This window comes from Orussus abietinus, unplaced genomic scaffold (assembly GCF_000612105.2).
Source record: "Orussus abietinus isolate OABI.00-Male unplaced genomic scaffold, Oabi_2.0 scaffold68, whole genome shotgun sequence".
NCBI lineage: Eukaryota > Metazoa > Arthropoda > Insecta > Hymenoptera > Orussidae > Orussus > Orussus abietinus.
Genome location: NW_019394236.1, coordinates 315,786 through 341,415, shown reverse-complemented (window position 1 = coordinate 341,415; position 25,630 = coordinate 315,786). Strand labels below are relative to the sequence as shown.

The following is a 25,630-nucleotide window of genomic DNA, read 5'->3' as shown; positions in this document are numbered from 1 at the left end:
CAACGTTCCACCAATCGACCACTGTCCTACAGGCTATCTTACGTAACTCTTTGGTCTTCCTTTCATTTGTTTCCTCAGTTCAGCAGCCAACTCGGTGCAACTCAATCAACACGCTGTCATGAGATTGCCCAGACTATTTCGATCAATTTCATGGTCGACCACCTGGGTAAAAGCGATCGATTCATGCCGACTGGTTGCCGGATTCCTATTGAACAAACGAGTCCAAACAAGGTCGTTGCCTTGCCGTTCAAGACTTATTAAATTGGCTTCCGCTTCGCCCTGAAGACCAGCATTCATCGGTCCCGGATTCGGTAAAGTCACTGAAAAGAACATAGCTCGAGATTCGCACGGGCGAAGTTGCCTTCCCCGTGTTAGGCGTGTTAAAAAGCGCCATTCCACAGGTTTGGATGACGAAGCGAAGAGCCTTCTACGAGATCTGGGCGAAGAGGAACCGACTCAAGGTAGTCGTTGCCAGGACTCCAGGTTTCTGATACCATTTGCAGACCGGTAGATCTCTTCGAGGAGCCCTTGAAGAGACATTAAAATGTCGAAGAAACCCACTAGGATGGCGCTGGTAGAACGAAAGAAGGCAAGAATCGCGCCTAACTCTAAGTTCCCGCAAGGTGTGTACACGATCCATCCCCCGGACAAGTGTGACCAGACCCTGAGGAGCAGACCTATTCACCTGAAGAGATTCACTGCTTACGAGGGTAAAGAGGTGTGGTACCGGTTTTCATAATTTATTGGACACTTTATAAATGCACATGCCGGTCTTCCAGACTGGCCGTTTGGATTTAATTATCTCTTCAGCTTCTTCGCGTACCTTGACTGATCTTAAAAGAGTAACGACATCGTCTTATATTTTAAGGGGCTGTGAAAGTGGCATCAGAGCAGTCAATCGTTCGTGAAAGTATTCTCCTAATTGGGTGTAGCAATTTGTTTCAAATTTTACCACACGAATAAGGAGACCCTAAGGTAGGTCCTGAAACTCGCGAAACTTCATTTCTTATAAACAATTTTAAAAATAGCTGTAAAAAGATTATCTTAAAACTGAAATTTCAAGAGCGTTGGGACCTTCCTTGAAGCCTCTATATTCACGTTGTAAGGTTTAAAACGATTCGGTACACCCAGGTCGGAGATAAGTTTCATAAACAAGATCTCTTTGACGCCATTTTTACATCACCTTAAGAGATGGTTTTTCCTTCTTAATTCTGCAGTTTGGCAAGGTTCAGGAAAAGGACGGGATCCGTAAGTACCTTATTCCATCCAAGGAGACCTGTGTGTACCCGAAGATCATGACGAAGAAGGAGTTCGAGCATTTTGCCCAGGTTGCGGCCAGTTATCGCGGTGCAGCTTCCGAAGAGGAGAAAGAACGAGAAATGGAGCGCCTTATAAAGGAAAGTGCGCAGCGCAAAGATGCGATCCGTAGAATGGACATGAAGAGAGGCTCCAAAGGTGAAAGACTGAACGAGGCAGAAGCTGAAGCGCGGAAGAGGACCATGCACTTGTTAGAGCGAGCTTTCAATTTGCAACTGGAGCAAGAAGAGGAGATCAAAAAGTGCAACAAGCTCATCCTCGAGACGAAGTGTCGGGCGATCAGGGACGCTCAGGTATCTGAAATAAAAACGAGGTCAGAATTAACACTTCAATTTTCAACGAAATTTGTCACGCGTTTATTGGCAATTCTGCTTGCAGATAGCGGAGAGAAATCTTATCGAGAAGGAAATGGCAAAAGAAGAGAAACGTCTCAATGAGGCTTTAGAGAACGAGAGGAGATGGACTATCGAAGAGGAGGAGAGAAAGATTCGAGAAGATGCAGTTAGGAGACTGAAATTCGCGAAAACTTTGAAAGATCAAATCCAGGAAAACGAGGAACAGCGAATTCTGGAATTCGAACGCAAACAGGAGGAGAGTCGATTGATTAACTTAAACACTCGGGCTTGGCAGCAACGGGAATTGGAGAAGCAAAAAAAGAAAGAACTCGAAAATGCCAAAGTCAGAAGACAATTGGCTGAAAGCAACGAACAACTTAAACATTTTAAGGACATGGAGCGAGAGGAAAATAGAGTTATGGATGCAAGGTATACATTTTTCCTGATTTAATTTCGTGCATCTATTGATTGGATGCGTGTATTTTCAGAATTCAAGAATTTCAACGCCTGAAAGTAGAAAGAGAGGCAAGGTTAGCTGAACAACAAAGAGCTCAACAAGCAAAGAAAGAACGCGAGAAGGAAAGAATAGCCGCGCGGACTCTTCAAGCTCACGAAGTACAGGTACTAAAAATTATATCTACGTATTTTCTGAGAATGCAATCCTTTCAATTTACTGGTTAATTACGCGCTTAAATAATTAGGCACAGATCGATGAGATCAATGCTGCCAGAGTCCAGGAAGAAGTCGAGCGCGAATGGAGGCGGAAGGAAAAAGAAGAGGCCCTTAAAAAGGCGGAAGCTCAGAAAATGCTCAAGATAGCGAGAGAAGAGCAAATCAATAATAAAAGAATTATGCAGGCTTTAGAAATCGAAAGGGACAGGCAAGAATTTGAAAAAGTACTTGCCGTGCAGAAAGAGGCTTTCTGTCGGGAGGCACAAGAAAAACAGAAAAAACAACAGCAGTCATTGATTCATCGCAGTGAAATTTTGAAACAGGTATCGATGGAGATATTTTATTCAACTCTCAAATGCATCGACAAAATTATCATGTCATATATTAGATACTGTGCAAATCTGCGCATAAAATTCATTCATTGTAAATAAAATAACTGCTCTCTTTACTTTTGTACAGGTTAATGAAAAGGAGAGAGAGAGAATTGCAGCGAGGCAGAGGACCTTCGAAGAGGGAGTGGCTATTCGGACAGAAGCAGAAATGCGGCGGAAGAAATTGAAGGAAGCAATGGAACGCAAGTGCAAAGAGATGACAGAGAACGGAGTTCCTCGTGTGTACATTGACGAAGTGAAACGCATGATTGAAACCGTTTAATAACAAGTGCACATATGGATACAATGATCCCTTTAAAACTTATCGAAGAATAGTTGCTCACTTTTTCTACACTTCTTTTAGTTTTCATATACTTTTTGCATACTAACGATTCGTCTATTTTTATTCATATTCACCACTTAACAGGTCCACGAGTTTTTTATCCACTTGGTCAGTTATATCTCGGATTACCAACCATGTGCAATCGAGTGACGGAACTGGAATTTATTCACTCAAGCAGAATCCAATAATTTGATTTAGTTTACTTCCACAGCATTACAACATTCGGATCTCGTTCAACGATATCTTCAATTTGTGCTGTAGATTGGCCTGTGCTACAACAAATCTCATCCAGACTATACGCCCCGGTGAAATATTTATAAATTGGGTTGCTTCGACTGTCATCATTGACACCAATTGATATATGTATAGGATACTAAAATAATATATAGTCAGTATTAACAGTACAAAATAATTTAATATCTCTAAAGAAGTTACAGGTTCTTAAATTAGAAGCATTAAAGCTTACCTTGTAAACACGACGAATCAGTCCTTTGATCAAACCAAATTGTACCAGTCTTCTCTCATTAATTCGCAATGTTTGAGGATTGAGTCTTTGACAGAGATCTCTCATGCTATTCCCATGTGTCATACTCGCGTACATTCGATAAATATCTCTCAGATAAGCTGGTTGCCTTTCTTTTACAGGAAAAAGGAAAAGTTACTGAAATATGTACACTAGTTTTATGTAATAAATAAAAGCAAATATTCTTAGCTTTGGACTTCACATACGTACGAGATTTGGAAGCATACGCTATGCATTTTCTTTGTAATTCACTATCGTCTGCTAATTTTTTTAACTTGGGTGTCGTGGCATAGACGTTGCTGTACTGAAATATTGGTATAAGAGTAACCACTCCGTAATACCTGTAAGAATATCAAAGGAAAGCAATTCCCTTTTTTGCACATTTTGCATTATTAGCTACCTACACAAGATTCTGCACGCAGCTCTTGACTAAATTATTCTCAACATCAGCTTCTGCAGCGATACGTGCAACATGATTAAATCCATCAATGTAAGGTAGTACTTGTTGCGTCGTCAAATCCCACTGATCACTCCGGAATACTTCTCTGCCTTCTAAAAATATCGGTACTTGATGATCTAACACTGGCTTGGGTTCCGGTGCCAGTCTTACTACTTTTAAATGAGTCGTCATGGTTCCCTCTGTGAAAATGGTCTACGTAAAGCTTTATCATTCCAGTTTTTAAACAAGAAACATATACTCTCATTATTCTCACCCATTAATGTGCACATTTTACGTATATTTAGATCCTGCATTACTTGCGTCAACATCTCTGCAAGCCGGGACTTATCTTCCGAGGCTGATAGAAAACCATTTTCAATTTCCAGAGCCATCTAGATAGATGCAAAACTTTACAGTACATTAAAAGAAAAATTCAAGGAACGAATGAAACTACCTACCAGAAAATCAGATATCTTCTTAACTACTGGTTCGTAATGCACAGTGCGAGCTTCTGCATCGCAAACAAAGCATAAGTTGAAATAAAATGCATTCCTTGCATACTTCTTGTTGTCTATCTTAACAGGAAATCCTAAAATCTTGAAGTCTTTCATTGTACTATAGAAACAAATTAACTGTTACAAAGATTAATTGAATCTAAATTATGGCAATTGAAATGTGCGATTTACACCGTGATCGTGCTCCTCTGAAGCTGCGCCTTTGGGATAATATATACACTGACATTATCAAAAATGTCTTTCGATACCACATTTTCTGGTACCTAAATCAAAACAAAGACGAGATAAATTAAACAAATACAGTCTGATATTATTACTTAGCAGTTCCATACAGTCAGATACTAACTTGACAAGTAATTTTTGGGCCGGCTATATGATGGAACTCGGAAAGAAATATACAGCGAATTATACCTTCTTGCCCCTTATCGTCTTCGCTTTCTACGTAAGTTGCCATTGTTTTCCTACACTGAAAATAAATGATATAAAATGTTCAGTCACCAAAAGTTGAACAATTGGGCGCCGCCATTTTTCATGTTCATAAACAGGATTATTCAAAAAATAATGTTCACTTTCTGGGCATAGACGCAAGACCATATAAGACGTCCATGGCATACATTAGCAGAGATGAGTTGGGTGATCTAACTAATTTCTGTGCCCATGAGCATTTCCTACAGAGATGAACTCATCTCTGACGTTAGCCGCTCGCACCGCTACCAGGGGGCAGCACACGCTGCGATCGCGCGACCCTGCTCGTGAGTTCCCGTGAGCAATCTCCCAACTCGTCTCTGATTACCGCTTGTTACCGCTGTTGTTTTGCGTGGAAAATAAAATATGACATTGTTGAGTAATGCATGTGTTTAAACAATATTTTCAACAATTTAGATTTTGACGTTTTGCGGTCACTTTATTTTTTGCGATACTGTACAAAGTACGGACTTGGAAAACAATGTTTATACCTGCGTTAGAAAATAATTGTTTGTTTTGATAGTTGGAAATGTCATTTCTCCTGGTAATAAATTACCGATTGTTTTAGTACTTCTAGAGACTGCACTTTAAAATGGATGTACCGTTGGAAAAAGTAGAACTTCAAGTGGATGTTTACATGGTATGCTTGCATCATGCCTTGTCTACAGAAAACTTTGAAGTAATGGGATTACTCATTGGAAATGTATGTAATGCAGGGATTATTATTACGCATTTGCATGTTTCTGAAGTCTTTAAATAATTTAATAATTGTTGCAGTTTGTATCCGGAGTGGCTAAAATTTCAGCCGTTATAATTTTACGGCGGTCGGACAAAAAGAAAGATCGTGTGGAAATTTCTTCGGAACAATTGTTAGAAGCTGCTGCAGAGGCAGAGCGATTAACGGTTGAATTAAAACGTCCTATGCGTGTCCTCGGATGGTATCATTCCCATCCACATATTACAGTTTGGCCATCTCATGTTGGTAAGGATGAGCGATAATTGTCGTTTAATAAAATGATATAGCTTTGGTACATAAATTGATCTCTTTAGATGTCCGAACACAAGCAACTTACCAAACGATGGATCATAGCTTTGTAGGCCTCATATGTTCAGTATTTTCAGAAGACAAAGATTCTAAGGTAAATTAAATCACAATATTCTTATTTCATAACTTCTTCAAGCAACAAATAAGTCAAATACATACTATTATATGAATTAGGAGCAAGAAGTGTTGATAACCTGTTTTCAATCACATAACGGAGAAGCCACCGAAATTCCCCTGGAGATTAAGTTTACATCCGATATCTCGATGCGTTGTCTAAAGGTATGACACAAAATTTAATCTGTATTTATTATTCAATAAAATGTAACATTAATTTATTATACAGATTATGACAGATTTACCAAAGATTTTGGTACAAGAGGAAGAAGATATGGCAGAAGCTTGCGAGGATCATCCCGATTACCTTGCTTCCATCCACAATAATGCAGGTGCCCAAAAATTCAGATTTAAAAGAAAATCAATTTGGTTTAAATATACTTGAGAAGCATTAACATATTTATATTACGTTGCAGTGAGAACTCGAGCCCTAGCCCATGTAGCTGACATAGTCACCAGACCGTCGGTTCTCACCTTTCAAGAGCGAATAGCATTGAATAAAGTACGAGCAGCACGTCTTCGAAGACAGTTACAAGAATTGGAACAAATTTACAATGGATAAGGTTAATTGTTGCACATATTTTGTTTAACAAACTAACGGAATAATGGACAAATTAAATATGTCAAACGTTACACCATCGAAGACTGATACAAGAATTATGAGTGTACAGTAAATAAGGATCATTGCACGCATGCTAAAAATGCGAATACAGAGTTGTATGTATGTATGCCAAAAATGTGACAAATACTGTGTAAAATAATACATCTTCAAAGAAAAAGTTTTAAGTTAACAGTGTCAGTACAATTACTTTATTCATTGTCACCATATTCTATCAACATAGTATCTGCCATCCCTGCGAAAAGTAATTCGCTCCAACTAACTATTCAACCAAAGTACTCGTTCATCCTAACGAAGCTCACGGAACATTATTATAATTTTTGCAGCCTCGTATGATAATTCAGTTTATTTTCTTCACAAACAGTCAGTACATCGTGATCTCGTGACTGTTTTCCTCGGCACAGTGTCTGTCCCTTAAACGATGAGAGATTGAATTAAGTGTTATTTTATTCTAATTAAAACTATATACCCAAACAATCACAATGTACAGAGTGTAATATATATATTCTCCTCTTCTCTTTTTTCTCTCTTTCTCTTTAAGCAAATGTGTACAATTTTAGCGATTTTTAAAACATTCTTCACTGTTTGCCATTAACCTTATTATACGGAATGAGATCGTTCGCAGGGGACTGCGGTCAACATTATGATACAACTCGAGAATGGAGTCTCGTCGAATGTAAGAACTAATTGCGCTCGCGGTGGTACGTGCATTACAAGACACGAAGGGAAAAATACCGATTGATACCGATTAACCTCAAAATGTACCTGCATGAGTCCAATTTGAAGATGACTAGTGACAAATGATTTTATTATTGGGAGGGGACGTGGGAGTGAACTAACAAGTGACAAAATAAAACGTGTCCACCAAAGAAATTAATCCGATCTCACTGACGCTTTGCTGAGGGAGTCAAATGGACCTAGAGTAGAGCGTACACGAGAATTCGATGTAGAAAGGTTGTAGAGGCGAAGATGAAATTAATACTGAAGAGTCCAACCTCTCGTCAAAGAGTACGGAAGTACACAGAAGAACAGGCTTTATGGAGTGCACTGCTCATCCTTGTCTTTCTTACATGTATACTTGTGAAAGCTACAACCTCTTCGCTGCTTCCCACCCAACTCCATTGGACCTGTACTTTCGGATACGTCTAAATTTTTCACTTTTGTGATTCTCTCCGATTATAGTCAGGCATTGCATTCACTCGCGTGAAGGATAAATTGTCCGAACTCGACTCGTAAATTCTAAACGAACGGTTCGGTAAACGTATTGCCTCGCATTACTCGCTCAAAGGGTGATCGGGCTTACAGACACCTTTAACTCGTAATTAACTGTTAAACACCATGGAATACCATTTCCAGCCTATGTCTTTAAAAGACATCGCTCTCTACGATCGTGCGAATACAAAAGTACAACGACTTTCCACTGCATCGCAGATAGTTCTTAAATTTGATTAATCTTTCTTTTGAAGCGTTATTCGTAGGACAAGTCCATTAAACCAGTGACGACCAGTCATCAATCATTTGGGTTCATCGATAAATTATGAAATACTCTTATCCCAAAGTTACCGAATGAACTGGCCACTGTTTAAAAAAGTTATCTTTGTATAATCTTGAATGATAAAGACGTATCTGTGAGCTGCTAAAGCAATTGGATTAACAATAAACAATGATTAGTCGTCACTTTACTAGAAATATTGTCCAAAACAGAATCAATGAACGAATACAAAAAGGAAACAATTCCACGGGGTATTTTAAAGCCCACAAACTAAGGAGTTTTAAGGTTAACTAGCTTCTTAGGTATAAGCTAACGATACAACACCATTCATGTTGTATGGCTCTATAACGGGAAAATTAATTAACACTTGATCTGCTCAGTCAGGGCTTTAAGACAACGCGTGGAGTCACTTTCTGTAATTACGTTCGACCTTACATTGCCTAACACGACGCTGCGCGTCCCCTAACTTCAACTTTGCAATAAGTTAAAAAGCACGGATAATCGCGTACGGTGTATCCGGTGTACTCGCCTAGCGAGAAGCTAAGCCGAGCCGACAGCTACTACGAGGTGCGTCGTATTTACATCGAGGGAATGGAATTCGAATGGAACGAAATACCGCTCAGAAGACGGACTCTGCGGAGCGAGAAAGATGTATCGGATGCGAAGGGCTGCGGGCTAACCTCTTTCTGGGAAGTTTCTCCAACGTCATCAGCAACTTCCCGAAATCTGGCCGATTCTCCGGGTGATACGACCAACAAAGCATCAATATATCCTGAGAAACAATCACTCAATCGATAGGACTTACAACAAAGTACTGCAATGATCATAAAGTGACGTACCTTGACATCTCGAGAAGCTTGGAGGTTAGCCAAATTCTGTTTCATGCCTTTACCGACCTGCCAGATAATGGCCTCTGGAGGCTGTCCCTTAAATGGCCACTCACCGCAAAGAAGTTCATACCAAACGGTTCTGCATATTAATTTCAATTAATAAACATTTTATAATCTATACTTGGAAGTAAATAAAATATTCAAATTTGGAGGTTGAGGTTTGAGTTTCACTAACCCAAAAGCGTAGACATCGGAAGCATCTGTGAATGGCAACTCTTCTTGGTCTCTGGTCTGTTGTGGTTTCAACCTCCTCACGATTTCAGGAGCCAGATAACATAACCAACCAGGCGGTATGCTCAACCCGTTACTTTTCCTGTTGAAAGAATTAATAAATTAATGGAAAGGTAAACATTTTACTTTAATATGCTTCATGTGATAATTTGACATCAAAGGCTCACCTGTTGCCATAGCACAACTTCGTAACACTGAACAATCCAAAATCCGTAATGACTACCTTGCCGTTCTCGAGGAATATATTTTTACTTTTGAGATCTTTGTGCACTATCCCACGAGCATGTAGATATCCCATTCCCTGGATTAAAGGAGCGGTTTCAACGTCTCAGAAAAAAATCTCAACGCAAGTATCTCAGAAGGGACAGCGAGAGGTAAATTCGTGGCAACTGCCTTCGGCAATAATTTTCTCACGAATCGGTACTATGCCTTCGAGTAATTAGTAGTAGGTAGATACCTGAGAGATTTGTTGGGCGATGATAGTGGTCTTATTCATATTAAATTTATCTTTACGCAGATGAATGTGAGTGTAGAGGGTCATGCCTTTGCTCATACTAGTCACTATCGCCAAGCGAGGAGGCTTCATGCAAGCTCCCATAAATAAAACTAGATTCTCGTGTCTTGTTTTGCGGAATGTTGCCACCTATAAAGAGTTAAATTCTTTCAGACATTGCATTTCCGAGCGAGACCCTTAGAGCGTGATTTTCATTGAATCTAATACTTTGAACATACTGTCACTGACAAGGTAAAAACCATTAGACAACCATAGGGCTAAAAGTGTTGAGATACTTTTTTAGAACCATACTGAAAAGTAAATTATTCCTATTTTGATTTAGATGTTGGCAGAAAAATCCTGAACCCATTCTATCGTGTATGAGAACAATTCTATGGTTCGAATCGTTATATATATATATATATATATAGATAAATACCAGATACTCCAAATATGTTATTAAGTTGATATTTTAAGATTAAAAGACAACTGTAAGAAAGTGGAAATCAATCATCTCAATCTCCAAGTAAGTTAAATACATATCGTAGTACTCATGGTATGTCTTGAAGGCAGGAAACTAGCGAATTAATTAGTAGGCAATCACGCATAGAATTAGTGTGGCTATTTTGTTAAACATTTAATTGGGTTATGACCAGCAAAATAATTCACCCCTCGATGGAAGGCAATACCATATTAGTTCTACAAGGTTTTAAACACTCTTTTCAACCATTGCTAATATTATATGACACACATAAATAATTAAACTTAAATACCATACAAGCGAACTGAAATGAAATTTGTACCACACACGTCACCAAATGAAAAATGTTGGCTTCACCAAGTTATTAGAATATTAATACTCGACTAAAATTCCTTTACAGTTAAACACATATTAATCGTTAGTGTTAGTGCTTTGTGAGTGATTTAGCGTTAGAATCTTCCCTGCCAAAGTGCAACCAATCTCAAAAAATAATGCGTCTATCTTTCCAGGAGCGTTTACAATGTGTTGCCTGCGAAATCCTGATGACTCTTCGACAAAAAGTCCTTGCCTTTAGCAGAAAGAAGACAACCGACGAATTACGCACCTCCAGTTTGAAAGCTTCAAGAGTTTTGTCATCGTCGAGATAATAATCCATGTTGAGCACCTTGATAGCTACATCGCCATGCCAATTACCTCGATAAACAGTGCCAAATCTTCCAGTGCCAATGGGCTCACCGATCTTTAATTCATCATACGGAATGTCCCATTCACGCATCGACAGCTGAAATTATACAGAGGACAAAAAAAGTCTATCACTGTTAATACTTTCAGATCTAGACTACGGATTGATTCTAGTGAACAAACTTACGCTATTCTGTCGAGGCCATCGACTGTCACCAGGTTCACCATCAGACACTTGTGAGTCTTGAGAGTCAACGCGAACTGGTGTTCGTTCCGAGTCTGTGCTAACACTGCCAGATCCTGAAACGCTTACGGTCCTCTCACTGTCACTCGAAACAGCTGTACCTTCGAGTCGATGAGTTTCCAAAGTGACACCTTTATCACTCAGCGTAACATCTGCAAGTGGTAATACTTCTTCTAGGAAAAGAAGTTCATTTGCAAATTGGGTTCGATTCATGTTCGTCATCGAGCAATATACCTGGAAAGTGAAACTGTTGCTTCGTAGGTGCCTGAGGAGTTTGGCTAGTATTGGCAGGTAACAACGCTGGACTAGAAGGCGTTGAGCTGTTGCAGCTCGAGGTATTTGAACTAGAGTCGGCACCCTGCGAAAGAAATTGAGACTGCTTCGACCGAACGAACTCCTGGTGATTTGCAGTGTTTTGATCGCAGCGGTTTACCTGGAAAGGTATATTCATAGCAGAGTGAGGATGCGAGCGTTTACGGTCCCTTCGATTTAAAGAGGGCAGTAAGTTGGAGTTATGATGATTCGGTGACGTTATTCCTGGTTTGCTCAGTATCGGAGAGACGTTCACCATGCCTAAAACAATTGTATTCTGTAATTCGAATAGGGCAATCAGTGTTATCATGAGTACGAAAGTGGTATCACTATTACCATCAGCCTGCAAGGTTCTTTTGAACTCATCAAAAAGTTCCTGAGGAAGACCGCACGAAGGCGGTACTTTGGATTCGCAATCTCTGTGACACTTATACTTGCACTCCTTGCATTTCAACCCAGTGCCGATGAACATCTGTTTATCGCAGTAGTCACATGTAGTCATCATCTTGAAGGTTTTGGTGAACCGGTGAGCAATTATGTGCCCCATACCACGAGTCACCGTAGGTGTTCGTGGAGACTTTGGCACTTGAAGACTCGTAACTGAAGGCAGCATTGTAGAAATAAATATAGAATTAATTTGACCGATTAAGATAGATTATGTTACTCCGTATATATTCAGCATATGTTCACACCTGTCCCCTTAAAGCTATTATCGTCACTTTCTGCACTGGAATATGGTGGCGACTTTATTGGGCTAGTACTATTCGGTAAAAGGCTCTCAGCAGTAATATCAGCACTGCTACTGCAGGAACCTGATTCAGTAGGTAATCGAGTCCTTCTGCCACCGGATTCAACCTGATCATTCCCACAACTGTAAATGAAAATGCTCTTATAGAATATTTTAATTACTACGAAAGGAAGTATTTTCTTGACGACAAAGTTTTACCTGGATGCTGTATCGCCATTTTCAAGACGGTTTGCCAACTGCGACTCGTGTGACTTAGACTTAGTCAAAGGGAATACCTCTGGCTGTGACACCGTGCTCTGAAGACCAGTTTGATGCCTTTTGTTTGGAGGTGGAGTTGTAGGAAACTTGACACCTGCTATTGACAAAATTACTTAACCTATCTTTCTAATAAATTTTTTCATTTGATAGATTTGGCAAATAAAATCCTACTAAATTAAAGCAATATAGTTCTCAAAACCTACCTCGTCCGTGCCTTGATAGCAAAGGAGTAGTAGGAGGACTAGTTGACGACAAAGATATTACGGAAGCAGCTTGCATCATGGTATTACTGTTGACACTGAAATTGTTATTATGGTATGGAATGCTATCTTCGGAAGGTACCGAGCTTCTTGTGGTTCGTGACCGAATGGGCCGGGGCGATGGACCACTGCGCACATGATGTCTGTCCCAGGAATCCCAATATAAATTCATTTCACTATTATCCATATCACCACGAAGAAGTACATCTACGATAGAAAAGAACACTTCGTAGAATTATCTCAACAAATTATAACATCACACAAACATGATAAAAACACGAATTTACCCATGTATCGACGAAGGTTATGCAGTGCTCTGCTGAGCCGACGCAATTCTTCTTCATGCCGTACATTGTTTTCTCCTAACATGCTGCCTAACTCATGTTCTGATTTCTCTTTTAATGCTTCAAGCGAATTTGCCTTTGAGCATACCATCTATAAATCAAGTTATTTAATTAGAAATCATATAATTTTAACATGGATAATCTTGAAAATAAATTAGTTACTCGATACTATGTTACACAATTATAATTTTAGAACTTTTATAAGAATGGTAGCCATGTCATATTTTGATTATCTAATGTCTAATCTATCTAATAATATTTTGATTATCTAATTTCAATATCCTAATTACCTGTATAGATTTTTGTGTAAGTCCCACTACGCGCAACCATTGTTGCAACGATGGGTACTGCCGCATTTCAGCAGGTAACGATTCCACGGCTAGCTTGGCTTTGGTGACGAGTTGTTTGGAATATAATTTGATCAATTTCCCCTGCAAGATAAAAAGAATACAAGAGCATCAAACAAAAGAATTAAATTAAACCATGAACATTTATTCAAGAAGTCCTATGATTTAAAAACGAAAGATTAACGGAGTTGCACTGACTCAGCACACGGTCAACATATCGATGTCGACTCCATTTAAATATTCCCAAAACATCCGCAAGGACGTATCGGAGCAAACGTCCTTGGGTCCTCTACGACGGTTTAAATAAAATGCAAAGAACGAACAAAGAATTCCAATTCTCTCGAGGACCAAACAATCCAGTGTTTCTCCGAAGTACTTCACCTTGAACACGTAAACGATTAGAAGTCCAAACGCAGTCTTACAAGCCCCGTATAAAAAAAAAATCCTTCGAGTAAGATTTTACCTCGAGTGTCCGAATTTCTTGCTGAGTGAGTTCGGCGCTGGTCGAGCACTGAGTTCTCAGGCCCTCCAGTCGATCGGCCGAGATGTCAATCATGGACTGAACGACGTCCAAGGCTCGTCGGATCTCCTGTTCCGCCTCCTCGGTCTCCGCCATCCCTCGAGCGCGTTGACAGCTCGTTGCTCGGGTTTCCTTTCTCCGTTAGGCTAGGATCCGCCTGGTTCTGCCCCTGGCCAGCATAACTGAGATGGTCGCGCGGAGCACCGTGGACCGTAACGTTATCGCCTATCTTATAAGTAACCAATCCACTTATCAACATTGACAACCATCTTGGCGGCCTATCAGTGACGTCAGTCGGACCCGGCTATGCGCCAGCCGGCGCACTAGACACCGTTTCTACTTGCCGCTGCGTGTTCGTAAATTCATCGACATCGTCGATATCATGAAGTGGAATCACACAGAGCGCGGCGCGTCGACTCGTCAATAATAAGAGCCAATCGGAACAACGACAAAAATGACGCACGAGGTTAAGCGCAATTTTGATTGGTTTACTATCCTCGACCCGTCGCCGCACAGCGCTGTGTGACACTCGACGCGCTCAACGGAGCTCCAGCCTAACATGGCGTCTTCCTTCAACCCTGTGATTAGCCGATCGTGGCTCCATCTCACGACACCCCGTCCAAGTAACCACATTATTAACGAACCGCCAAATTTGAATTATGCAACACAGTGACAGCTTAATCTATACGAGTATTTTGATATGCAGCACAGTGGCAGCTTAATATAATTGGTAAAGAGTCTCCGGGCTTTAAAATAGAAAGGATAAGGAAGTGTGGAATAAAGTTGGAACGGCTAGGAATAATGGAAAAACTTGGAGCCTGTTTGATACGGTCCTGGAGCTTCTACAGCTGACCGCCGCGCACGCGCGGGGTCTATTATCGCCTGGCTGCACTGGCAGCACAGGTGACCGCAGTTGACTGCAGTAAACAGAAAGTTATATTTCGAAATGGACGTTGAAGACGGGAACAGCATTGAAATTTGCTCGGATCAATCCGTGAGCGATGTCGAGGAAGACGCGTCCCAGGTTTCTGACGGCGAAGTCCATGAAAATTGGTTCTATATGCCGGATTCGATACTCCTGAGCATATTTCAATACCTAACTCCGAAAGAGCTGACTACCGCGGGGGAGGTTTGCAGGTCCTGGAATCGCGTGTCGCAGGATGACTTCCTCTGGAAGGACCTCTTCTACAGGACCTACAAAATCGACCCCAACGTCGGCATCATGCCTGGTGAGCTGTGCGGCTCCTCTAAAATTATACCCGGATTTTTTATCGATTTTTTAAGCGCGTCGATTTAACACGCAGGTGCTCGTGCCAAAAATTCTGCGCAGATCTTCCGCTTACTCTCGGCTTCAAATCAAGTAATTAGACGCTGTTGATTGTTCTGTACCTCCTCTTATTTTTGTTGGCAGCATCGAGTGTAAGCGTGGTCTGTCAACAAGACATTAAAGAATTGTTTTGATTACAGGAAAGACATCTTGGTTAGAGGAATTCAAGCGTCTCACTTACCATATGCCATTGCTCGAAACCGAAGTACGAAAGGAACATTCGCATCAGGTGCTGCACGTCAGTTTTTCCCATAATGGAAAAATGTTCGCAACATGTTCAAAGGATGGTTACATACTGGTGAGGTTCGAGATGATTGTCTTGAAATTTCTTGTTTCAAAGGACAGGATAGATGGAAGATAATACTTGTTTAGGTTTGGGACAGTCGATATCCCGTCGGTATCAAATATCAGCACGATATGAAGGCTTTTAGTTGGAAGTACACACAGTTCTCGCAGTTTAACTCCTCGGATACGTTGCTGCTAGTATCAGGAGTGCACTTTGGAACACCTCACAGTACTTCGGGAGAAATAGCTGTATTCAGAGTAGCTCGTAAGTGGATATCTTTAAGTAAATGTATTAAAAATTCTTACTTTATTAGTACGTCAAAGGAAATTATTTTATCCGAGTGTACATTATGGGTTGAAAATCGTCGCTATCGTGGAATGAATTGTAAATCCATTTCCTCGATTGCATTACGACAGTATATATTCATTTCCTTGCAAATGTTGTGGAGTACAGCAGGCTTCGATCTCCAATGCAGAGTGGTGAATAAGCCATATGACATATTTGGCACATGGTACAGCGAACGTCATCTGCTAAGCGGAGATCTCCTTTGGTTGGCACATTTAGTCAGCACAAGTGTTCTTTGGCTTAATAAGGCTAACCAAGAGTCAGCCAGTGAACACGTTCCTATCATGAATCAACTTTATCGGTAATGACCACGAATACATCTACTACATTTAAAATCCGAATTCAAAAATACATTCAACGTAAGATGTCATGGAAAAATAATGCATTCTGGCATAACGATTAATATGTACGTCCTGTCTTCAAGATTCTATAACGGGAATGCTTCCTCGATCAGAGCTGTGATGATTGCCAATTGTCTATCCCGAGCTCCGTCTGAAACGGAACCAACGCAAAGTCAACCTTCTACGTCGAACCTGAAGGAAGCAAGAGGAAACCCACCGAGTCATCGAGATATATCCTCGGCGTCATCAGCCGGTGATGCCGAGCGTCAAGAGGAGCCAGAAGTATTGCATTATGCCTCTTCCAGGCTACAGTATGTAAATTTCAAAACAATAGAGCAGCACAAGTCTCTTCGAGGCATCCTCTGAAGGTAGACCGATACATTTTCACCTTTCCTACCAGATACAGCGTATTGGAAGGTGGCTTCCTCAATTGGAGAAGACTGGGCGATGGCTTCGAATACGCCACTTCGATTCGTTACAACGAAGAGTACCGGCAAGTGGAAATGGAAAAAGAAACAAATATGGAGAGCAACGGTGAGAACGATAGTCCCCAGTGCGAGGAAGAAAGCGATTTCAGTGGTTAGAAACATTACACAGATTTAAATAATACTTCTCTTCTCTTACGAAAACAATCGTCTCGAGAAGAGACTGGATAACACAAGACCTGATCTCGAAGGTTCCCCTTGTGCGCAATAACCTATTAATCCCTAACCTATCTTCTGTAGACTCGTCGACGGTAGAGGAGTGCGATTCCGACGACCTCGCGGATAATCCGGAAAAGCTGCTCATCTTTACGACAGGCTCGAAGACCTACACGCCGCACCAGGTCGGTTTCAAGAGAATCAAGCCGGTCAATTTTCCTCGCAGGTTAGACCCAGGTCCGTCTTTACGAGAGCGATTGGCTCAACGCGAACGAGAACGCGAAAGGCAAAATAATGGCTCTCCGAGACCTGAACCAAATTGGCTGGACTATGACTCCGTCGCTGACAGATTCGACAAGGTCGACCACCTGATCGATCTCCACGGTCACATCATAGGAATGGGACTGTCTCCGGACCACAGGTAAGCCCCCAGTAAAATATTTCCAGAATTTAAGGAACTCGAATGAACGAGTTATGTATCTCTTCAGGTACCTCTACGTCAACACGAGGCCCTGGCCCAGGGGGTACGTGATCTCGAACCCCTTGCAACCTCCACCCATAGCCCAGGAGATCGACATCCACGTGATCGACCTGGTTACCTTGAAACAAGTGGGCACCATGTTGAGAGCCCACAAAGCGTACACGCCGAACAACGACTGCTTCTTCATCTTCCTGGACGTGTGTGATGAATTCGTAGCGAGGTAATCTCTCACGTCTCCTTCATATTCCCGGTGGAGTTCCTCGGAGTCGCTTAAAAGCCCTTCTTGACTGTTCTTCTAACGGTTTCCTTCCAGCGGAGCAGAGGACAAACACGGCTACCTCTGGGACCGGCATTATGGCATATGTCTGGCAAAGTTTCCGCATTCGGACGTGGTGAATTCCGTGGCGTTTAACCCGCGGGATCCGGAGATGTTGGTGACGACGAGCGACGACTACACCGTGAAGGTGTGGCGCAGTCGAGCTATGGTGAAGAATCTCGACCTCGACGAGGACTCCTTCCGTAGAGGCCTGGAAGTCTGCAAGAGGAGGAGGTACCAGCGGTGTAGTTGTAATGTTGACTGATTGAAGACCATCAAATTCCCGATTTAAGTCGGCTTAGTTGAACTCGCACACAGTCCTCACGGTGGACCTTGTCCACATCGAGTGGAAGGATTAAGAAAAGAAAAGAATTGCCGTAGGATTTGATCTTGTCCTTGACTTGGGAACTCTGTTGAATTTCCAAGGTCCCACTGGTTGTCGAACACCTCTCACACCATAGTTGCAGACGGATGTCGCTTAGTAGATGTGCTTCCTAAGCTTGGTGTAAAAGATAAAAAAAGTAATTATAGCCTGCCGGGAATTTGATGATCGCAACAACGCTGCCTGGCTAAGCGACAAAACGAGTCTCTCCTCGAGCTGGAGTGCCAGAGGTAAAAGTTACAGTTATTAGAGGTCGAGGTCAACGTTAATCGTGTTAGCGTCGTTTTATCGTATCTACCCAAGCTCGTTAAAATTCTTAAACGCAGTTTAACGAGCTCGTCATCCTCTCATGCAACCATTTACGCCAGTTCACATTAATACACAAAAGAACGTTCCTCGAGGTAGCCATGGGGACTCCATTGGTGTACATCGGCGGACGTGAATACCTCCTCATCATGGATTGGCGACACCATATACAGGGGAGACATTCATGTCCGCCACTGTACACGTAATTTTAGGTGTAAATGATCCTATTCTACTCCGTGAAAAAAAAAAAGAAAATCGTTAGACCTCGTTGAGCGCTACGGTTCCTTTATACTTGTAAATATAGTTAGAAGAGATTTTAATTAAACACGAGAGTTTTTGGAGGTGCGTAGTCAAAAACGAATCGAAAATGAATCTACGAAGAGGAACGATGGATGCCTTGTTTGCATTCCAAACGAGCACCCCGCGAATACTACAACTAAAAAAGATATTTTTCAAGTAAACGTATATCACGGCACTTTCCTGTAGCATTTAAAACTCGCCGGTGAGAAGATCTACAAGCGATCGATATTACGTTCAGAGAAGTTGGATTCTCGATGTAGTTGATATTTCAAGAAAGATGTGTACAGGTTATGTCAGATATGTCTGGTACGGAGAGATATTTAAGGCTTGTTACACGGTTAGCAGAAACGATCGCATTATTCAATCTCCACGGGAAAAGAACACATTTTTATTAGGAGACAGAAGAAAACAAAAAAGATACAGTGAGAATAGAGTCGACCGGTCACTTCATAGGCATAGTAATTGTTACGAACTGTCTTTCACGTAGTAACTATTATTTTACTTAGTAGTTAACGTTACTACAGAGTGGTCCATTGAAGTTAAGACGATCTCTACGCTGCTGTGGGATAATTGTTCTGTAAAGTGTACTTCTCACTCTGAACATGAATATTACAGCACTTCTTGTAATTGCAAAGCATCGTCAATAAGTGGACCACTCTGTTAATAGATGTACGTAGCATATGCGGAGATATTATAATGTGGTGATACTGAAAAGGATAGTGAGCTGACTCATGACTCTTTTTTCTTTTTTTTTTCATCGCTCGCGCATGTACATCAAGACCTAGGAGAAAAAAAAACTATTCCGTTTATTTAATAAAAGTGGCTCGTAGATAAGTTAACTGGAATTCCACGGGGCTGTGGTTTAATGAGGAACGAGGAATTTACTTTTATCGAAAAAGTATCGGAGGACCACAAGGGATGAACAATTTGACTTGAGTTTCTACGGTTCGCAGACATCACTGAATGATGCAACTTAAACGTGATACTTCTCTCTTTTTTTTTTTTTTAAACCATTTCACGTATTTTGTATAACATTCGTAGACACGTTTTCAGATTGTTCATTAGGTTTTACTTTAATAATTCGCGAGTCTCGGTTCCTTCGATGTATCTTAATGTTAGGAATAAAACTTTGGAAATAAACCCGACCTGGTCTGTTCTTCCGTTGTAGTCACTATTTTTTAAAACTATTTGTTTATGCATATTGTTAAGAAGGAAAGTGAAGAGTACAAGCGTAGTTATCATCATTCATTCTTGCAGCTTTTCTTAATGGAACATAATATCCTGCTAATCTCTTTCCTCCTGAATGCAAATTGATGTACGAACAAGATGTTACACTTTTATAGATGTCTCTACGTAATGTTGCACTTGAATAATTATAAAACAAGAGATAAAAGTTCGATAACATGTTGATCTGGAAGTGTTCTTTGACTGTGTCGTATCTTACATTTCTCTACTTATTTGTTTCCATGATTAGGTTAGAATCTCTCTCAACATTATCAACAATTCTGTTGAAAACTATACTGAATCTTTTTTTCTTTTTTTTCTTTTTTTTTTTTTTTCCCAGTAGTATTAAATACTGCTTGGTGCTCACGACGAAGCAGAACTTTCGGAAATGTACGTTATTATCCATTAGGAATGAAGAACGAGCGGAGCTCTTGGCGTCCCTCTAATTTTCAAAATACAAGTTCTCAAGCCAGTGCATCATAAAGTGATTCGACACACTAGCTGCTGTCTCCAACACATTTATACACTCAGTAAATCTCAAATTACTTTTACAATTTACAAGTTTGAACTGCATTGAATAATTAGTTCTGTTAAGAATTAAACACCGTTTACCATGCAACGTGGAAAAGTCCACTTTCTCCTTGTTCTTTGATTGTATACTTTTAGAGTTCAGCAGTACCGCTCTTTCATTTACTTAAAATGTAAATTAATCAGTGGCAGGTACGGGACGGACTTAACAATTGTTACAATTGAAATTTAACGTCAAATTCCCACGATTGACTATGGCACTGAAGCAAAACCTTGCAGTCTTCCAGACATCTCCAGCAAATATTGTGAGAAAACCTTCGCCAGAAACACGTTGAGCTTAAACACCACATGGTCAAACCTCCTGTATCGCATGAACCACATACATGCCATACACCATAAACTCTGAACATTATCTTAAACGTCAAACATCTATGTTACAAGTTAGATATGATGAGACGTAGCTATACAAGAGAAAATCACGCAACTCTTGAATTTCCACCTTATTTGCTTGCCCTTACAATATCGATCACCCGATTGGCTCGTCGTAGGTATTAACATCTCAAGATGTCAGCGATCGTGTCAGTCGTTTACCCACCGTAATCTTAGGCGATCCTTCTGGCGAGACCTGCCGTAACCGTCGAGAAAGAGCTTTTGCCTGGCCGAACAGGTTAGGAGACACGGTAGAGTCCGACGCCTAGGAAATACGCATGCGCGCAAGCTGCACCGACTTCGGCAGGTCACGCCACAGGACCTAAAAATTAAAAACACTATTAACAACTGGCAAATTTCAACAATTAAGTTATCGGAACCGTAAGAAAGGCAGGTACATTCTTTGCAATGCATAAATGACCAGTGTTCCTCCACAGAAGGGACTTTCAACGACCCACAAGTTCTGTACTTTCTCATGTAGAATCTCTTGTCTTTCATCTGTTGCCGATGGAGAAGATTCAACAAATTTCAACAATCTAATTCCGTCGCGAACGTAGAAAAATAATTATATTCCCATTGTAATAAGAAATTTCGGGGAACACATTGAGAGAGGTTAGTATATTGCTTAGGTTATCGCACAATTGTAGAGCGAGAGAGATATCAACGCGATTTCTGGAAATTAGCACTCTCAGTTGTAACTGTATGCAATGTACTAGTTTAATTATGTATGCAGTTTGACCTGGTTCTTCAGACAATCGAGTGTCGAAACAGCAAATTGCGTTTAATTTGTTTGCTATCCGTTGAACACTTGCAAGATAAATTATTAAATAACTTTGCTCTGAAACACGTACCTATGGTTAGCAGATTTTTATAGAACGCTGGAACGAGGAAACTTGCCACCGGGTCTTAAAGATGTTAAGTTCACATGTAGAGACGGAAGTTACGATGACCCGGTTGCTATTGGCTCTGGAATGAGAAAAAATATTTTCAAATTAAAGAAGTAGGGGAAGTCGCTTAATATTATTCTTTCTTTTTCAGAATATCTGAAAAAGAATCCTCTGGGTTGGCTGGAAAGTGTCAGACGAACCTTGCCCAAGGTTTCGCAAGTAACCACAAATTCCTGACATTCGGTCTTACCTGCATGAGACTGTATCTCATCCTGTGGTGGTGCGTTACTGTTCGGCAGAGCCTTCTTATGAGCATCTTTGCAACCGTGGCAATGTTCACACTCGTCACTACTGTCTTCGGAACTGCTCTCCCCAAAGTCCTTCGGTTTTTCGTAAATGCAGCAACCTTATGAACAGGTTAAGATAATTATTCACAATTGTATTTATCATGTCTTCTCACAAGGAAGAAATGTAATTCTCATTTCCTGTTGGCTTTTACAGAAACATTCTTACATTTGGATTTCTTCTTGTTCATGTGCTCATTGTCGACGGTACCTTGAGTCCATTGGACTTTCTTACTTGACCTTGGCTTCCTAAGGCGAAGATGAACCGTTGGCACCTCCTAAAAAACAACAAAAACGATTTAAAATTAAAAATTCAACTGGCACCTATTTTCACAACTTTGGCTCATACATGTTCCAATATTCTTATCACATATCGATATATCACTTCTTTTATGTAATAGACATCTGTGCTAAAAAAAGCATAGCTTATTATCGGATGAGGAGATTAAGGTATTCAGTTTAAGTTCATTAGATAAGATAGACAACTAACAAGGGACGTCTCCACTCAAGTGTACAGCGCTTATTAGATTTTCCCTTAATGCCCTACAATGTCAACTGTCGTGCCATTTCAGCTAGTCGAAAGATATGAAAAAATCAAGTAGAAAATAGAAGTGTCTCTGGTAACGCAGCCTTTATTTTTTTACCTCTACCAATTTAGAGTAATTTCAGTATATTGTCTGTATACATAGCATTATAGTACATTGATAATAATAAACGCAAGATAAAATACAAGTGTTAAATTAATTTTTGAACCATTATATAAATATAATAGATAAAATGCTAATAATCCGATACAGTTAAAGTATAAATGAGAGATCTATTGTATCACTTTATCGTGTATCAAATTCTTTATCGTGGCTTCAGAGTATTTTAACAACTCCTTTAAAACCTCTGATGTATGCTGTCCTAATGTCGGTGGAGGAAGTCTCGCTTCATTTTGTGCATAGCTATAAATTACCGGAGGACCAACCAGTTTTACCTTCCCAACAGTAGCATGTTCCATTTCCTTAACTAATCCAATGTTCTTGATATGAGGGTCATCGAAAACCTGACAGATTGATGAATATATAAAAATATAAATTGCACGATGAAAATCCAATAATATTCTTCATTAACTAGAAAATTTTAAGTTACTTGACTGTTACCTGTCCTATACTGTTCACCGGTCCCCAAGGAAATGGAGCATCCGCTAATACTTCCATCCACTCTTTGTTCGTTTTTCTCTTAAACTCTGATCTGAGAATGTGTAGCAACTCTTCCCTATTCTTCACCCTTTCAGTATTAGTTTTAAATTTTTTATTATCAGCCAGTTGTGGTAATTCTAATATTCTTAATAAAGCTATAAATTGTGCATCGCTTCCAGTCCCAACAGTCAAGTAACCATCCTTTGTTGGGAATGATTCGTAAGGTACTATGCTTTCATGCTCTGAACCCCATCGAGTTGCTTCTTTCCCAGCATTCAGATAATTAGATGCAACATTGATCAAACTAGCTACTTGTGTCGACAACAAGTCACATTGGATCCATTGACCCTCGTTCGTTTTAGCTCGCTGCAGCAGAGCTGCCATAATTGCTCCGTGTGCGTAAAGCCCAGTGGCCAAGTCCGTCATTGCTACACCAACTTTACAGGGTGGACCATCTTTTGGACCCGTGATGTGCATTAAGCCTCCGACTGATGCAGCAATAACATCATAGCCTGGTTTCGAAGCATATGGCCCTGTCGAGCCATAGCCAGTGAGAGAACAGTATATCAATTTCGGAGCTATCTTTCTGATATCTTCATATCCCAAACCCATCTCTTTCAGCTTACCAGGAACATAATTTTCTACCAAGACGTCACACTCTTTAATCAGATCATATATAACCTGTCTACCTTTTTTCAAATCAATACAAACACTCTTTTTGTTACGATTCACGCAGGAAAAATATGTGGACTCCTGAGTGCCTTCAAAAAATGGTGGTCCCCATTTCCTCGATTCATCACCGGTCCCTGGACGTTCAATTTTTAAAACTTCAGCTCCCAAATCACCTAATATCATCGTACAATATGGTCCTGCCACAATACGAGTTAGATCTAATATTCGAACTCCAGACAACGGAAATCGGTCACTTATCGATGTTGCATAAAGTCGCTGCTCTCGGTTAAAACTTCCCACCTTGCAATTACATTTCAAAAGGCAGCTTCTGGCATATGTAGTAATGCATGATATAATTAACTTATCCATTGTTATTGATTCTTTTCTAGTCAAAGTCTGTTCTACCGTTATGCATAAATGTAAGTATAGCGAGCACTGTACTTAGCAAACATAAAATAGTCCACACACCTCTTTCATGATCTTAAGTACTTAAATGGCACAAAAGACACAGAACATCGACACAATGCTTTCTGCAATTCAACATTGAGTGCTCTAAAGGTCATATATATCAAGATACTGAAACTCTATTATGTATAATTTTACAATTGCTTCGATGAAGTCGGATTTTCGATTAAAATAAACGCTGCGCCCAATATTATCTAAAGAAATTAATTCCAACTTGATTGGACAATTTTGGAATTAAATATGTAATTCTTTCTAATGAGATCTGTTTCTAGATATAAAGGTTACAATAGTACAGGTTAGGTGCATGTCCGGTGATGTTTTACGATCCTTGAGTTGAGATTAGAAAAATGACGCAATTTACTGGGAGCAGAGTACCGCGTACCTGAGTCCCTGAATCGGTGGTGTCTTCTTCCAGGACTGTCTCCGTTTGCGAGTGGGAGGACGATTGACTTGTCATGACGGATCTCTCCATGCGTCAAGGAAATCGCGAGAATGTCCCCCGTGAGTTCACCAACTATGACGGCTTGTCATCAAGCAAGCGCCGCTCGATTCAAGCTGTCAGATTCACGTTAATCTCGGACACGATAGGTGCCATTTTCCGCCGCGGAGATGCAGTACAATATGTATATATACACACCTTGCTTACCTGTACTTAATAATCTCCCCGTATGCAATACACATCACTGCGTGCTCACGCACGTTTGAACGTGCGCTACCACTGAATATAAGAACAAGCAATATGGCGGATCGCTCACGAAGCGAGTTTCGTGAATCACGTGTGCCATAATATCTCATCCCCTAGGATGACAGCGTTTAGCAAATTATCTGCTAAGTAGAATTAAATTCAGATTGAGTTTCTCTTTCCGATATTTAGATAATTAAATGAAAATCATTCTTTGTTCTTAGTAGATTTTTTAAATAAAACTAGGGAGTTCTCAAATCAGTGGGTAATATTCGGACCTGAAATGCAATAAGGTGGGTATCCATGCTAAATGTGTAATACTTTTGGTAGAAGGCGCTAGGTTACAATAGTCGAAACTAAGGCCACACAGTGCGCGGCGCGTCAACGCGTCGAAGATACTCAACCAATCAGAATTGCGATGGATGTGACAC

General features: G+C 40.5%; 7 protein-coding genes across 20 annotated transcripts; 3 read left to right on the top strand and 4 right to left on the bottom strand.

The window, feature by feature from the left end:
* The first annotated feature begins 86 nt into the window (after positions 1 to 86).
* On the top strand, positions 87 to 2,997 carry LOC105695854 (cilia- and flagella-associated protein 45). Its single transcript, XM_012417836.2, has 7 exons — positions 87 to 311; positions 402 to 718; positions 1,218 to 1,610; positions 1,696 to 2,081; positions 2,141 to 2,273; positions 2,354 to 2,647; positions 2,784 to 2,997. The coding sequence occupies exons 2-7, from the start codon at positions 545 to 547 to the stop codon at positions 2,976 to 2,978; spliced, it is 1,575 nt and encodes a 524-aa protein (XP_012273259.1). The 5' UTR covers positions 87 to 311; positions 402 to 544; the 3' UTR covers positions 2,979 to 2,997.
* Positions 2,998 to 3,003: 6 nt separating this feature from the next.
* LOC105695856 (GATOR complex protein NPRL2) lies at positions 3,004 to 5,105 on the bottom strand. 2 transcript variants are annotated; one of them, XM_012417837.2, is made up of 8 exons: positions 4,862 to 4,969; positions 4,687 to 4,778; positions 4,459 to 4,615; positions 4,275 to 4,392; positions 3,966 to 4,200; positions 3,772 to 3,902; positions 3,505 to 3,674; positions 3,004 to 3,411 (listed from the first exon to the last, which is right to left on the bottom strand). In XM_012417837.2, exons 1-8 carry the CDS (start codon positions 4,967 to 4,969, stop codon positions 3,238 to 3,240), a joined length of 1,185 nt encoding a protein of 394 aa, XP_012273260.1. In that variant the 3' UTR covers positions 3,004 to 3,237. The 2 variants fall into 2 exon arrangements, with proteins under 2 accessions (XP_012273260.1, XP_023290819.1); XM_023435051.1 differs by having other exon boundaries at positions 3,005 to 3,411; positions 3,505 to 3,670; positions 3,768 to 3,902; positions 4,862 to 5,105.
* Positions 5,106 to 5,264: 159 nt separating this feature from the next.
* Positions 5,265 to 6,930, top strand: LOC105695789 (lys-63-specific deubiquitinase BRCC36). 4 transcript variants are annotated; one of them, XM_012417707.1, is made up of 7 exons: positions 5,265 to 5,277; positions 5,549 to 5,683; positions 5,758 to 5,962; positions 6,031 to 6,119; positions 6,200 to 6,304; positions 6,369 to 6,471; positions 6,556 to 6,930. In XM_012417707.1, exons 2-7 carry the CDS (start codon positions 5,573 to 5,575, stop codon positions 6,699 to 6,701), a joined length of 759 nt encoding a protein of 252 aa, XP_012273130.1. In that variant the 5' UTR covers positions 5,265 to 5,277; positions 5,549 to 5,572; the 3' UTR covers positions 6,702 to 6,930. The 4 variants fall into 4 exon arrangements, with proteins under 4 accessions (XP_012273130.1, XP_023290770.1, XP_012273129.1 ...); XM_023435002.1 differs by having other exon boundaries at positions 5,267 to 5,354; XM_012417706.1 differs by having other exon boundaries at positions 5,267 to 5,359.
* LOC105695788 (kinase suppressor of Ras 1) lies at positions 6,927 to 14,343 on the bottom strand. Of its 6 annotated transcripts, none has more exons than XM_012417699.2 (16): positions 14,003 to 14,343; positions 13,483 to 13,623; positions 13,136 to 13,283; positions 12,792 to 13,055; positions 12,529 to 12,685; positions 12,275 to 12,453; positions 11,919 to 12,182; positions 11,704 to 11,843; positions 11,505 to 11,628; positions 11,214 to 11,443; positions 10,950 to 11,126; positions 9,829 to 10,014; positions 9,539 to 9,672; positions 9,316 to 9,453; positions 9,090 to 9,219; positions 6,927 to 9,022 (listed from the first exon to the last, which is right to left on the bottom strand). In XM_012417699.2, exons 1-16 carry the CDS (start codon positions 14,153 to 14,155, stop codon positions 8,870 to 8,872), a joined length of 2,718 nt encoding a protein of 905 aa, XP_012273122.1. In that variant the 5' UTR covers positions 14,156 to 14,343; the 3' UTR covers positions 6,927 to 8,869. The 6 variants fall into 6 exon arrangements, with proteins under 6 accessions (XP_012273122.1, XP_012273124.1, XP_012273123.1 ...); XM_012417701.2 differs by having other exon boundaries at positions 11,214 to 11,422; XM_012417700.2 differs by having other exon boundaries at positions 12,529 to 12,682.
* A 615-nt stretch (positions 14,344 to 14,958) lies between these two features.
* Positions 14,959 to 22,820, top strand: LOC105695720 (F-box/WD repeat-containing protein 5). Of its 4 annotated transcripts, XM_012417553.2 has the most exons (12): positions 15,220 to 15,288; positions 15,364 to 15,419; positions 15,527 to 15,684; positions 15,759 to 15,936; positions 16,126 to 16,318; positions 16,442 to 16,669; positions 16,759 to 16,937; positions 17,084 to 17,420; positions 17,488 to 17,700; positions 17,794 to 18,030; positions 22,004 to 22,269; positions 22,354 to 22,820. In XM_012417553.2, the coding sequence occupies exons 3-11, from the start codon at positions 15,571 to 15,573 to the stop codon at positions 22,263 to 22,265; spliced, it is 1,941 nt and encodes a 646-aa protein (XP_012272976.1). In that variant the 5' UTR covers positions 15,220 to 15,288; positions 15,364 to 15,419; positions 15,527 to 15,570; the 3' UTR covers positions 22,266 to 22,269; positions 22,354 to 22,820. The 4 variants fall into 4 exon arrangements, with proteins under 4 accessions (XP_012272975.1, XP_023290720.1, XP_012272974.1 ...); XM_012417552.1 differs by lacking the exon at positions 15,364 to 15,419 and having other exon boundaries at positions 14,959 to 15,288; positions 16,129 to 16,318; XM_023434952.1 differs by lacking the exon at positions 15,364 to 15,419 and having other exon boundaries at positions 14,959 to 15,288; positions 16,759 to 16,892.
* LOC105695723 (type 1 phosphatases regulator YPI1) lies at positions 22,276 to 25,550 on the bottom strand. Its single transcript, XM_012417556.2, has 2 exons — positions 24,900 to 25,550; positions 22,276 to 22,474 (listed from the first exon to the last, which is right to left on the bottom strand). The coding sequence occupies exons 1-2, from the start codon at positions 24,987 to 24,989 to the stop codon at positions 22,331 to 22,333; spliced, it is 234 nt and encodes a 77-aa protein (XP_012272979.1). The 5' UTR covers positions 24,990 to 25,550; the 3' UTR covers positions 22,276 to 22,330.
* On the bottom strand, positions 22,811 to 24,886 carry LOC105695722 (succinate--hydroxymethylglutarate CoA-transferase). 2 transcript variants are annotated; one of them, XM_012417555.1, is made up of 3 exons: positions 24,007 to 24,886; positions 23,342 to 23,913; positions 22,811 to 23,244 (listed from the first exon to the last, which is right to left on the bottom strand). In XM_012417555.1, the coding sequence occupies exons 1-3, from the start codon at positions 24,419 to 24,421 to the stop codon at positions 23,014 to 23,016; spliced, it is 1,218 nt and encodes a 405-aa protein (XP_012272978.1). In that variant the 5' UTR covers positions 24,422 to 24,886; the 3' UTR covers positions 22,811 to 23,013. The 2 variants fall into 2 exon arrangements, with proteins under 2 accessions (XP_012272978.1, XP_012272977.1); XM_012417554.1 differs by having other exon boundaries at positions 23,342 to 24,886.
* Positions 25,551 to 25,630: the final 80 nt, after the last annotated feature.